Source organism: Anopheles maculipalpis, chromosome 2RL, assembly GCF_943734695.1.
Source record: "Anopheles maculipalpis chromosome 2RL, idAnoMacuDA_375_x, whole genome shotgun sequence".
Lineage (NCBI taxonomy): Eukaryota > Metazoa > Arthropoda > Insecta > Diptera > Culicidae > Anopheles > Anopheles maculipalpis.
Genome location: NC_064871.1, coordinates 40,294,327 through 40,307,015, shown reverse-complemented (window position 1 = coordinate 40,307,015; position 12,689 = coordinate 40,294,327). Strand labels below are relative to the sequence as shown.

The window sequence follows — 12,689 nt, the reverse complement described above, 5'->3', positions numbered from 1 at the left end:
GTGGTCAGCGTACAGAAGGTAAGAATCGTCAGGTAACACAGAACACAGATCATTGACAAACAGGATAAATAGAAACGGTCCCAGATTGCTTCCTTGTGGAACCCCTGAGGTGCTGGTGAAAGGACGAGAGGTGTGTTGGCCAAATTGAACGCGATATGTGCGGTTTAGGACGTATGAGCTCAGCCATGCTGTGATTTTGATGGAGAAGCCTAACAAATGGAGCTTACGGAGTAGTATTTCATGGGATATACTCTCGAAAGCTGCCCTTAGGTCAGTGTAGATACAGTCCATCTGTATGCCCTGGTCCATACAGTACGCACACTCGGATACAAATCGCACCAAATTTGTCGAGGTGGAACGCTTGGGCATAAAGCCGTGTTGTTCCTTCACAATGTAGCAGGCTGAAGCATGCAGGATCGATTCGCGAACCATTATCTCCAAAACTTTCATGCATGCGCACATGGATATGATACCCCTGTAACTGGTAGCGAGATGCTTGTCCCCTTTCTTATACAGCAGTACCATCCACGATGTTTTCCATATCGCAGGAACAATCTCATTTTCAATAGTCAGTTTAAATATTTGTAGGAGTATTGGACAAAGAGCATCTGCACAAGATTTCAGGACTACTGCAAGAATGCCATCTGGTCCCGGCTTGTTAGAGGTTTTTAGTTTCACCAATGCTGTTTTAACTGTATTTTCATTGAAGTCGATGTCCTGTAAGTCGATACAATCTTGAGGGACGTTGCTGATGGCATGATTAACAAATGTGGAGTCTGTTGTTTGTGGTTGGAAAACATCAGAAAATCTTTTTGCAAATGTTTCGCAAATATCAACATCGCTAGTAGCAATGATTCTTTTGTATTGCAGTGATGAGGGCCATGAGCTGTTATTGTGTTTAGCTTTCATGAAAGACCAGAAACTAGCTGGACTCGTTCGAAGGCCACGCTGAACACGAGATATGTATAGGTGATACAGATGCCTATTATATGCCCTGTAAGTTCGAAGAGCAAGACTTCTATTGTTGCTGGTTTGTTGGTTTAACACTCATCTTTGATGGCTACCCTCAAATTGCAGTTCCTTGGCAGCCAAACGACATCAGAATTTCGACTGATAATTCGAAATTCCAAAACAGAACATAAAACATCGATTATAACGTAGGCTGTGTGGCATGTCATCAACGTTCTCAGCTTCATTTTTTGTGAACCAAGTCTCTTGATATGACCCTATGTTGCTCACCATAAACTGCAACCGTATCACTTTTATTCTCAAAGAAGACTGATGCCTTACAACCAAACGATGTGCCTTGTGGCAGCCTTGATGATAAAAATATGCCATTGTTAAGCAAAAGGATTGAGCTTTCGAACACATTAAAAAAATCCCTTGTGGTTTTCAATTTATAGTTTTTTTTTATTCATAAGGAACGGCCAGGCACAGTATTGCTAATTTATGTTGGATATAGAAGCATCTAGTATTCAACGAAGCCAAAAGAGTTTATATGATTAACATAGTAAGCTCATAAAATCAGAATAAATTAGAACCTTGTATTAACTACACGTATCTTTTCACGCCTCAAACTACTCTGTTCTAACAGGTTATGGGCCCAGGGCATTTTTCAGAAGAAAAGTGAATATTTGTCTCGTTACGTTCGTAAAATCGTTGTTCCAGAATGGATGGCCGATTTAGTATGGTGAAACTGAACAACAGTAATTACAACAGCTGGCGCTTCAAAGTGGAATTACTGTTGGTCCGTGAGGATCTTTGGTGCTACGTGGAACCAGGAGTGAAGCCGGAAGCAGTGTCGCAAGATGTTTGGGACGCCGGTGTAGCCAGGGCCAGAGCGACAATAGGCCTACTCATTGAAGACAACCAACACGGATTGATTCGTTCGTCGAAGACAGCACGCGAGGCGTGGTTATCGTTGCAGAACCATCATAGGAAAACGACACTTACATCGAAGGTGTCATTGCTGAAAAGGGTTTGCGATAAACGTTTTTCGGAAGGCGATGACATGGTCGAGCACTTATTCGAGATGGAAGAACTGTACGAGCAGCTCCAAAATGCCGGACAAGAACTTGCTGAAAATCTCAAAGTCGCGATGATTTTGCGAAGCCTACCAAGTTCGTTCGACACTTTTACCACCGCATTAGAGACTCGATCTGATGAGGATCTTACGATGGAGTTGGTGAAAAGGAAGCTGATCGATGAGATCGAAAAGCATCGTGGAGCGTCAATGGATTCGGTGTTGAAAGTTGGTGCTGGAAAACGTTGGGAGAGGCAGCAGAAACCCCTGATGTGTTACCAGTGCAACAAGACGGGTCACAAGAAGCTGGATTGTCCGGAATTGACTCGAGCTCCGGAAAGCAGCAGCAGACCTGGCAAGATACATCGAAAGAAGGACGATACAGTTACTTTTGCGTTTGCCGGGGTAAGTGAAAGATACAGCGATTCAAAGTTATGGGTTGTAGATTCTGGGGCATCTAGCCATATCGTCGCAGACCGGAAATATTTTAGTGAATTGCGAAGCAGCGATGTGAAATGGGTGAAATTGGCCGATGGAAAACGAGCTCCAGTTGACGGAATAGGTACCGTGAATATTACGTTGTGTGACGAAAACGGAGTATCGAGGGAGGTCAAGTTGAGCGATGTGTTGTTTACGCCAAGTTTAACCATGAATTTGCTGTCGGTGTCGCAGATAACTAATAAAGGTGCAAGAGTGGAGTTCGACAATCATGTTGGATGTCGAATTATGTATGGTAAAGCGACAGTGGCGTGTGCACATTCCGTCAATGGATTGTACGTTTTGGAACAGCCGGACAAGATCGTGTTGGCAGCTAGAAGTAACCACAATCAGGAATGTGAGCACATATGGCATAAAAGGTTCGGGCATCGTGACATGAGAGCTATAAATCGAATGAACAAAGAGAAGCTTGCGACTGGATGTAATATGAATAAGTGCGGCATTAAGGAACCTTGTGATTGTTGTTTGAAGAACAAGAGTGTACGAATTCCATTCCCGAAACAATCGATATCATCCACGAAGGCGACGATGGATCTCGTTCATACTGACGTTTGTGGACCATTAGAGACAGCTTCCGTTACCGGTTATCGTTATTTCATGACGGTAATCGATGATCACTCAAGGTACTGCGTTCTGTATTTGCTTAGGCAGAAGTCGGAAGTAGCTCTTAAGATCGGGGAGTACGTGGCAATGGCGAGGAATATGTTCGGGCGCAATCCGAAGATAATTCGTTCGGATCAAGGAGGAGAATATCGCGGGAATAAGTTAAGGGAATTCTACAAACGACAAGGCATTCAAGCGCAGTTTACGGCAGGATACAGTCCTCAGCAGAATGGAGTTGCAGAGCGAAAGAATCGATATCTTTTGGAGATGGTTCGATGCATGCTTGCCGACTCAAACATGCAGCAATGTTATTGGGCTGAAGCGTTGAACACAGCAGTTTACTTGCAGAACATCTTGCCTACAACATCAGTTGCAGTTTCACCATTCGAGTTGTGGTACGGAGTAAAGCCTAACGTCAAACATTTGAAGGTTTTTGGTTGCAGTGCGTGGGTACATATCCCAAAGGAAAAGCGAGGGAAGCTTTCAGCTACTGCAAAACGGTTCACTTTCGTAGGTTATTCGTCGGAGCACAAGGCATATAGATTGCTTGACGAAGATACACGAAAGATAATTGTTAGTAGAGACGTTCGGTTTGATGAGAACACTAAGCGTTTAACAAACGAACGTACTAGTAAAGCCGATCATAATGTGGAAATAGAGTTTCAGACAGCTACTAAGAAATCTGAATTGTTTCATCAAGAAAGTGATAGCGAAGATGAAACGTTTGATACGGCCACTAGTGATATCATTGAAGAAAATGAAGATCATGTCCCTGCAAATGATTCTAACGAATGTGAAGACATCGAATGTGTACCAAGAAGGTCAAATCGAACAACGAAAGGAGTACCAGCGAAGCGGTATTCAGAAGTAACCGGTGTTACGAAACAAGACACTTGCGAACCAAGAAGCTACTTGGAGGCGATGCAGAGTGTCGATAAAACGGCTTGGATATCTGCTATGGAGGAGGAGATAGCCTCTTTGATCGAAAATCAGACCTGGGAGCTAGTACCGTTGCCAGCAGGAAAGAAAGTTGTCGGATGTAAGTGGACATACAAGATGAAAGAAAATGAGAACGGCGAGGTAGTACGCTATAAGGCGAGATTGGTCGCGCAAGGATTTTCTCAACAGTTCGGCACGGATTATGATGAAGTCTTTGCCCCAGTAGCGAAACAAACCACTCTTCGTACCTTGCTGTCGATAGCTGCTAAGAAGAATTTGGTGGTAAAGCACTTGGACATCAAATGCGCTTATCTGTATGGCTACTTATCTGATGAAGTTTATATGAAGCAGCCTCCAGGATTTCAGTCGGGAGAAAATCTGGTGTGTCGGCTCAAGCGGAGCATATATGGTCTGAAACAGTCAGCACGTGTATGGAACAAACGGATTGATCATACATTTAGAAACATGGGTTTTCAATCCGGGAAAGCAGACTCGTGCTTGTATATAAGAAATAAGAATGGTAAGCGTTGCTTTATTCTTATCTACGTGGATGATATGCTCATATTTTGTGATTCGGAGGATGAATACAACAGCATACAATCTACACTTGAAAAGGAATTCAAGGTGTCAAAGCTTGGTGATATACGGCAGTTCCTGGGCATACATGTTGAAAAAGTCAAAGGACATTATACGCTAGACCAGAAGAATTACATCGAGAAAGTCATTGCTCGGTTTGGTCATGAAAATTCGAAACCATCGAAGATACCCATCGATCCCGCGTATATAAAGCAAAAGGAGGAGAAATTACTGGAAAGGAATGAATCGTATCGATCGTTAGTGGGGAGTTTGCTGTATGTTGCGGTGAATACACGACCTGATATTTGTATCAGTACGTCATTACTGGAAGGTATCGAATCCGACTAATCGAGATTGGACTGAAGCAAAACGTGTCCTACGTTATCTGTCGGGAACTAAGGATCTGCGTTTACACTTAGGCGATGGTAATGGAAAACTCGAAGGTTTCGCTGATGCTGATTGGGCCGGTAATGAAGATGACAGAAAGTCGAATTCCGGATTCCTGATCAAATATTGTGGAGGACTCATAAGTTGGGGAACCAGAAAACAAACGTGTGTTTCGCTTTCGTCAACAGAAGCTGAGTTCGTGTCATTGTCCGTCTGTTGTCAAGAACTACTGTGGATCAAACGACTGTTAGGTGATGATCTTGGTGAAGAAGAAACGAATCCAATCGTCGTGTGGGAAGACAACCAGTCTTGTATCAAAATGGTAGAATCAGATCGTATTGATAGTCGTACCAAACATATTGATACCAAATATGCCTTCACTAAAGATTTGCGCCAGAAAGGAATCATCGAGCTACGTTACTTATCAACGGATCAAATGGAAGCGGACATTATGACGAAGCCACTTGAACGAATCAAGTTGGAACGACATCGAACGGCAATCGGTGTTAAAGGATGAAGATGTCTTCGTTGAGGAGGAGTGTTGGATATAGAAGCATCTAGTATTCAACGAAGCCAAAAGAGTTTATATGATTAACATAGTAAGCTCATAAAATCAGAATAAATTAGAACCTTGTATTAACTACACGTATCTTTTCACGCCTCAAACTACTCTGTTCTAACAATTTATAGTATTCTACAAAAGAAAAAATGAAATGGATGACCCCATTATTTATAAATCGGGCACTAATTTGCTACAGATAGCTCTGCATAAGAACTCCGAAGAACATTGGAACAATAGGAATGAACTCCCTGTATTAAAATACATTCAACGTCAACACATCAGTGTGAAAAATTCTGAATACTGAAAACTGAAAGAGATTTTTTCAACTTAAAAATTATTTCGATGCTCAATCCTTCCGCTTAACAATGGCATATTTTCTCATCCATACGGCTGCAAGCGTTTGGACGATCTTTTCAAATCAAAACCGTAACTTAATAGCAAGGACTACCAAATAAGACTCCGTGTTCTCGCCGACTTTACAGGCTGGGTTATCCGGTGTCATTCTCATGACCAGCTCATTGGAGTCTGGCGTGTCTAAGCCGCTGAATAGCCGCAACAGAATAGTCGGTTCTACATAAGGGGAGACGATTCCGGATGGTCTTCGATACCGATCCCTTTGTACTAGCAACTGCACCGCCTAACCACCCCATGCCATAGGATAGCAGGTCTTTAATCCAAAAAGAACTCGGCAGAAGAAAAGCATCCATTTGACGGTCAAACAGGAAGCAATGGTTTAATTGTGATGCCAAACAATTCGCAACCACATCACACCCCAATAAATGGGCGAATACAGCCGCAGGCAATGGCTCTTTCGCAATTGCTTTTGACCGCATTGCTGAAACTATCCTCACAATAAAGAAAACAAAACCTCACTACCTGTTCAGCGTGTTGTGCAAGATGTGCCTAACATAAGACTGATGTTTAAGCAATTGCGTCTGCAAAAGCGTTCGCTTGCGCAGGCGTAATAGAAAAGCAATAATGCTCAAACCAGCACAAACAGTTCCCCATCCGACCAGCAGCCGGAAGAAAAATGGGTTAATGTTTCATTGACTCCCGAAAGTCGTTTGCCGAGCATTATGTAGATGGCGAACTTCAGTGTTTGCGGATTAAGTTTGGCGGGATTAAGGTAAACCGATCTTCAGCCTCATCTCCATGCAGCACCGATCAATGAAATCCACCTGCCGCTCATCCCCCATTCTCAACCCGCAATTGCATCTGGTTCCTCGCGTCTCCAATACGGGGCGCATGTTTGGGGCGGTCTTGAGTGTGGTAACTGTTCCCGATTTGATTCCACTCGAGGTGGCCCAAAATTTGAGGAACCCAACAGCTTTGCTGGTTATAACCATCGAAAGACGGCACCTTTCTCTAGCATCCCACCGCATTGATTCCACCGCTAGATTCCCTTCGAAGGGAACGAATGCGATGGTCTTTTCTGGTGGGCTGAGCGCTTCCCGAAATTGGGTAATCATGAAAGCGCCATGCAACAGCACAATAGTCCTCGCTGCACTCGAGAGTCGTAGCCGAGTCGGTACTGACTGTCGGGAGGTAATTATGGACGAGCGAAGTTCAGCAGTGTTCGGGGCGGTGATTATCCACCTGCGCCATCACAAGCTATGTGTGTGTGTGTGTGGGGACGGAGCCACTCATTATGCATTGGTTTATGCCTAGATCCCGTGGCAGAACACTTGAGCCAGCGTGAAGTGTATGAATGGTTAGTTATGGGCGGATAGGAGTTTTTCTTCTCCCGTACACATTCCCAGACCAGAATCACTAATGCTAGCGGGATGAATTTTCCTCCGTGTGCTAGTTACATGACAAATGATGTTTCGGCCCCACTACGGACCGCCCGAATCGATCAAGGGTACAAGTTGGTTGGCTGTGGTATGTTGGTCAAGGGCGAACATAGTTTGGGAGCAAAAGGGGTACTTCAGGGCGCTTTTTTGTGCACAATGAAAAGCTGGCACTCGATGGGATGTATTTTTTTTTTGTGTTTTGCGCTAGTTTAGATGATGCTCGAAAGGAGTTGATGAGTCCATTAGGAAACGGCATTTCGTCAGGTGATTTGATTGATGAGTGGAATGAGGACAATTTTTTTTTTTGTTAAATCCTCTTTGCATGAAGAAATATTTCGAATTTCACTGCATTGTTGGCACCAAAGTAGAAAAGCAGTTGTTATTCATTTAATTTTAATTATTCATTTTATTACTAAAGAGTATATTAATTTATCTGAAAGGACGTTGTGACCTACAGCAATACAACTTTAGGGAATTGACTTGAGGCAACTTCGCCCTTTTTTAATGAAACATGCACTGATTTTATTAGTGTATGTTTAAGTTTAATCCGGGATGCACAATTAATTCCTATAAATTAATCACCTGTTATTTAATTACCTTTCTAAGTGGTGTTGTAATAATTTGTTATTATTTGAGAATGTATCTTTGTATTATTATTACTTTTATTATTCATTTAAATTTCGTTTGCCTTGCGGCTACACAAAAGTAACTTAATAACTAATTAACCTTACCATATTGCTAACCTAAGAGCACACTATTTAAGTGTGAAGAAGGTTAAAGATGTGTGAAAATCAAAGCTGTGAGCTAATAGGTTGAAACTAATCATAGTACGGAGCAGAGGATCTTTGCGACCAACCGCAGAACGCCTGCTAGGGACAATTAGAGAAGAACGTGGGCGCAAAGAACGAGCAGGGACATAGAAATGGGTTGAGGATTGAGGAGAGCAAAAGAATCTATGAGATCGAGAAGAAGGAAAGCGATGAAAAAGGATTGGGCTGGGAAACGACGATCTTGCAGAGTGCGTAAGCAATTGGCACCTGGATTCGTAAGGAGGTGAACACCCAGGCCAAATCGCCCAGCAACTAAAGAATAGCAAACCTGGTGAAAAACCTCTGAAAAACCTCGCTTAATACGTTACATGTGAATGTGTTAAGGGGTTCCACTTTCAAGGGGACAACTGAGCAGTACGCCAGCAATGACCTGACCAACGAGCAGAACAGAGCCATCAGAAACAGAGGGTTGGCGGAGTGTATTGATTGTTTTAAAGTATAAGATTTAGCTTTGGGATCATTTTTACACTCATCATTGCTAGGTTTTCCTTCTTCTTGGGGTTGCTTATTAAATTTTGTACAATTTAGAAAAAGAAATTGTGTGACCTTAAACCATAATTCTTGTTACACTCTGTGCTATGCTATAATTCCAGTACGTAGAAAGGGAATATTCTACATTCTGTCGTGTGAAGAATTGCGGCAATGTCGCCTCCACCATCGTGACCGCCATCAACTTATAAAATTCGCTTAATGCTGTTTGAAAAACGACCATTGACTGAAGTGTTTGAAATATTTTACAGAATCGTGAAAATTTCATTACAATAAATAAAACTTGCATACAAAACTTGCATGCATAAAATTATCGTCGCACAGTGTTCGATGCTTCGACGATGTTTGGGTTTTTCTCAGAATTTATAATTACACTGCTTGATAAAGCCCAAATAAACGTCGAGTTTACGTTAATAGTTGATGAGTAATGATACAAAAAAATTCATTTACGAGGAAATATATGTTTCGGAAACTGTTTTTTTATTTCATCGTTTACATAATGCTCCTTGTTTTGAGAAAAAAGTTGTCAACCCCTGGCAAACTGTGTTACGAGCAATTATGAAACCAAACAGTTTCCGTGTTTCTTTCCCGCCTTGTAGCAGAAGCTCAATTGGTTATTATGCTAAATCGCATTTAATTTAAAAGTGTTATAGAAAGAATGTTAACTCGCAAGTACGTCACTTTGAGCAAAAGGTAGTGTAATAGTGAAATACTGTGAATCAGCTAATGCGCAAATGTTTGACGACGACAAAGCAAAAGGATTCAAGGAGAAAAATAGGTAAAGTAATTTGCTTGTAGTTCATTGTACGACGTGGCATTGTTTCGCTTTGTACGTTATCATTTCATCTCATATCAAAAGCATTGACAGAAGTGTAAACATAAGCATACGCGCGCTTTGGCGCGCTGCAACAAAGTAAGTGAATCTTGATAATTAAAATGATACTTGACGTGCATGGGGGAGTTGCAATCAGGACCACTTAAGATAAAAGAGTACTGCTGTTTGTGCAAGTAATTACACTAATCTACGGCAGCAGATGGTATAATAGACAATTGAACCAGAGGATGGAGTGCCGTAAAAAAAAGAAAGCAATGCTTATCGCGCGTTGTCGGTGGTATTGTGACGGAGACAATCATAAAAGGATGTTATCCGGGGCAGGGAAGTTGCCGGAATCAAAACAAAACCAAAAATACATTTTGACAGCTTGAAACACGTGCTGTTCACGTGCATCAATCCCTAGATGCATAACAGAAGTAAGGGTTGAAATATTTCATGCACAAAATTTGGGACATTGCTTATTAGGGTCTTATTATGAGTTGTTTCAAACAGATAGAAATTAAAGACGGAATTCGTAATATTTTTTTCTCCATTACTACAACTGGTAACAGGCACTGAATCGAAACCATTAGCACCTTAGCTAGCAGAGCTGTAACACCGGTCCTATCGTATTAACACGCCGTACACCGTAGTAAAAGAGAACACGTGTCGCTACACTAATTCGTTTTTAAATTTTCTTTCTTTCTTTCGCTTATCAACGGAATCACATTCCTTCCACACGTTCAGAAGCCGCGAGCTATCGAAGCGACATAAGAAATATCAATTTCACCACCAATAATCATTCGTAAACAGTCTGCGAAATTGAATGAACGGCTGTACTCTCGAACAGGCCGCTGCTCTTAACAGCTTCAATTAGAGGTTGTAGTATCTTCACCCATCATTCTACACCGCACAGCATCACATGAGAGTGATAGCATTATCTGGGTGCGCCAGCAATACTCCACAAAACCAACCAAGCACAAGTATAGGTGATGCTGGAAAGAGAGGTCCGTTTGCCAGAAGCCTGATAGGAGCTTCGTTTACGGACGATAAAGATGACGCTTGTAATATAATCAAGCGCGGATGCTCACAGTTGTATTCGCTACCACCGTGTAAGCCTCCGTTAAGGCATGTTCGCTAGAGCAGTAAACAATTACAGCAGTCGTCAGCGAACCGTCGATCAGGTTAGGCAACCGGAGAGTCTCGCTTGACGACGACGTTCCAGCGTTCCCTGCGACCATGGCAGATGATACTGTCGAGGTAAGCAAAATTCTATTTAGAGCCTAAGGGATAGAGAGAGAGAGAGGGTCTTTAAGCAGGAATTTCTTTTTAATCGTGGAGTTTTCGTTCTGTAATTTTAGCCTGGCGAAGGTAGCCATACTAGACCGCCGGATGAACATGATCGAACCGGTAACGGTAACGTAGCGGACTGCCTAACCTCGGAAAACGCCCGACCAGAAGAACGATGGTACAACAAAATTTCCGTTGAACCATCGATGTTCCTGTACATGATGGCGTTTATGCTGACGTCGGTAGTTGAGCAGGCGTTCTTTCTCTACAAAGCGTGCACGGTCGATCACGGATATTCGCACGAGATATGCCTTAACATCGAGCAGTATCAGGACATTAAAAAGCAGGTGCAGGTGACGACGTCCACCTTCCATCAGTGGAATAATATAGCTATGTACGTAGTACCGATTATACTGGCACTGTTTCTCGGTGCCTGGTCGGACCGGCGGGGTCGCAAGCTGCCACTTATTCTGGGCCTTATCGGTAAATTCATCTACTCGATCATGATCGTCGTGAACACCCGTATGCCTTCGTGGCCGGTGGAATACATCATCTACACGGCAACGATCCCAAGCGTACTGACCGGTGCGGACATTGCCATCTTTGCGTCTTGCTTTGCCTACATCTCCGACATTACGACGGTGGAAGAACGGACACTGCGCATCACCATACTGGACGCAACTTACCTCAGTACGATGCCGATCGGCGTTGCCCTCGGTAATGTGATATTTAATCATACAGGAAAATCGTACACGATCATGTTTGCGATCAACGCATCGCTATTGGCCTGCTCAATTGTGTACTCGGCATTTCGACTTAAATCTCGCACGACCGAGCGTCAGTGTTCGATACGTGAGCTGCCCTGGTACCGTATGCCGTTGGACTTTTTCGATCGGCAGCATGTGGTACGATCGGTGAAAACGTTTGTACGCCACCGTACGATGCATCGCCGTACCTACATGTACCTGATGATGGTAGCCATGTCGTTCTACACGTTCCAGCGCGATGAAAAGCCCAAAATGTATCTCTACACACAGCTCCGGTTCAACTGGGACACGGATCTGTACAGCTACTTTAAAACCTATCAATCGGCGGCCTACGTCGTGATGATGTTTCTGGGCGTACCGTTCTTTACCAAGGTGCTCGGGCTAAAGGATACGCTTATCATCATGATTGGTGCGCTAGCGCATGCCAGTGCCCGGTTCGTGTACATCTTTGCACAGGTTGGATGGGTGCTGTACATCGGTGCGACGATCTCAAGTGTGGGGCCCGTTGTAGCGCCCGTCCTGCGGTCAATGATATCCAAAATGGTGCCCACAAACGAGCGAGGCATCATATTCTCCTTCCTGTCCGTGTTTGACAATGCCGTACCGTTGTTTAGCGGTGTGCTGTACACGCAGGTTTACAACGCTTCCATCAACACCTACCCGCAGGCTATCTTTCTGCTCACAATGGGCACTCAGATGATAGTTTTCTTCATTGCACTGTAAGTGATTCTACTGAGGGTTACCCCAAAATCATTTCACTTACCGCCTTTGCTTGATCTTGCATTTGCAGCGCAATACACATTTCCCTCCGCGGACGTACGATGGAAGATGGCATGCCAACGGAAAAACCACCTGGAGCCGGGCTGATCGGTGAAGCGAAAGGGCCAGCGATCGATGATGAAGCACCGGCTGTTTCTCAATCATAGCGTTGATAACGGTTATCGTCCCTTACGGTGCCCAGTGTCAGGCGACGATGACTGATTGCGCTTACATTGTCGACGATCGCGTATGTGATAATGCGAAGCAGATGTGTAAGAAAGTGAATTGGTTTGGGGTGGCAAATAGTGTTTTTGAACCTTCGTGTTTCTTTACTAAACTTTATACATTAGAAATCTGTT

General features: G+C 43.4%; 3 protein-coding genes across 3 annotated transcripts in view; 2 read left to right on the top strand and 1 right to left on the bottom strand.

The window, feature by feature from the left end:
- Positions 1 to 12,689, top strand: part of LOC126557178 (uncharacterized) — a 422,959-nt gene that overhangs the window by 107,126 nt on the left and 303,144 nt on the right. The gene's annotated exons all lie outside the window — the stretch shown is intronic.
- Positions 1 to 12,689, bottom strand: part of LOC126558300 (ras-related GTP-binding protein A) — a 284,579-nt gene that overhangs the window by 39,395 nt on the left and 232,495 nt on the right. The window lies entirely within an intron of this gene.
- On the top strand, positions 1,688 to 12,533 carry LOC126567122 (proton-coupled folate transporter). The gene is made up of 3 exons (XM_050223355.1): positions 1,688 to 2,428; positions 10,876 to 12,290; positions 12,362 to 12,533. Exons 1-3 carry the CDS (start codon positions 1,688 to 1,690, stop codon positions 12,495 to 12,497), a joined length of 2,292 nt encoding a protein of 763 aa, XP_050079312.1. The 3' UTR covers positions 12,498 to 12,533.

Excerpts from the sequence above, each read along its gene's own strand:
- LOC126567122 (XM_050223355.1), top strand. The coding sequence starts at position 1,688 with ATGGTGAAACTGAACAACAGTAATTACAACAGCTGGCGCTTCAAAGTG. Across the intron at positions 2,429-10,875 it reads TTACTTTTGCGTTTGCCGGG|CCTGGCGAAGGTAGCCATAC; the intron begins GTAAGTGAAAGA and ends CTGTAATTTTAG. Across the intron at positions 12,291-12,361 it reads ATAGTTTTCTTCATTGCACT|CGCAATACACATTTCCCTCC; the intron begins GTAAGTGATTCT and ends TTGCATTTGCAG.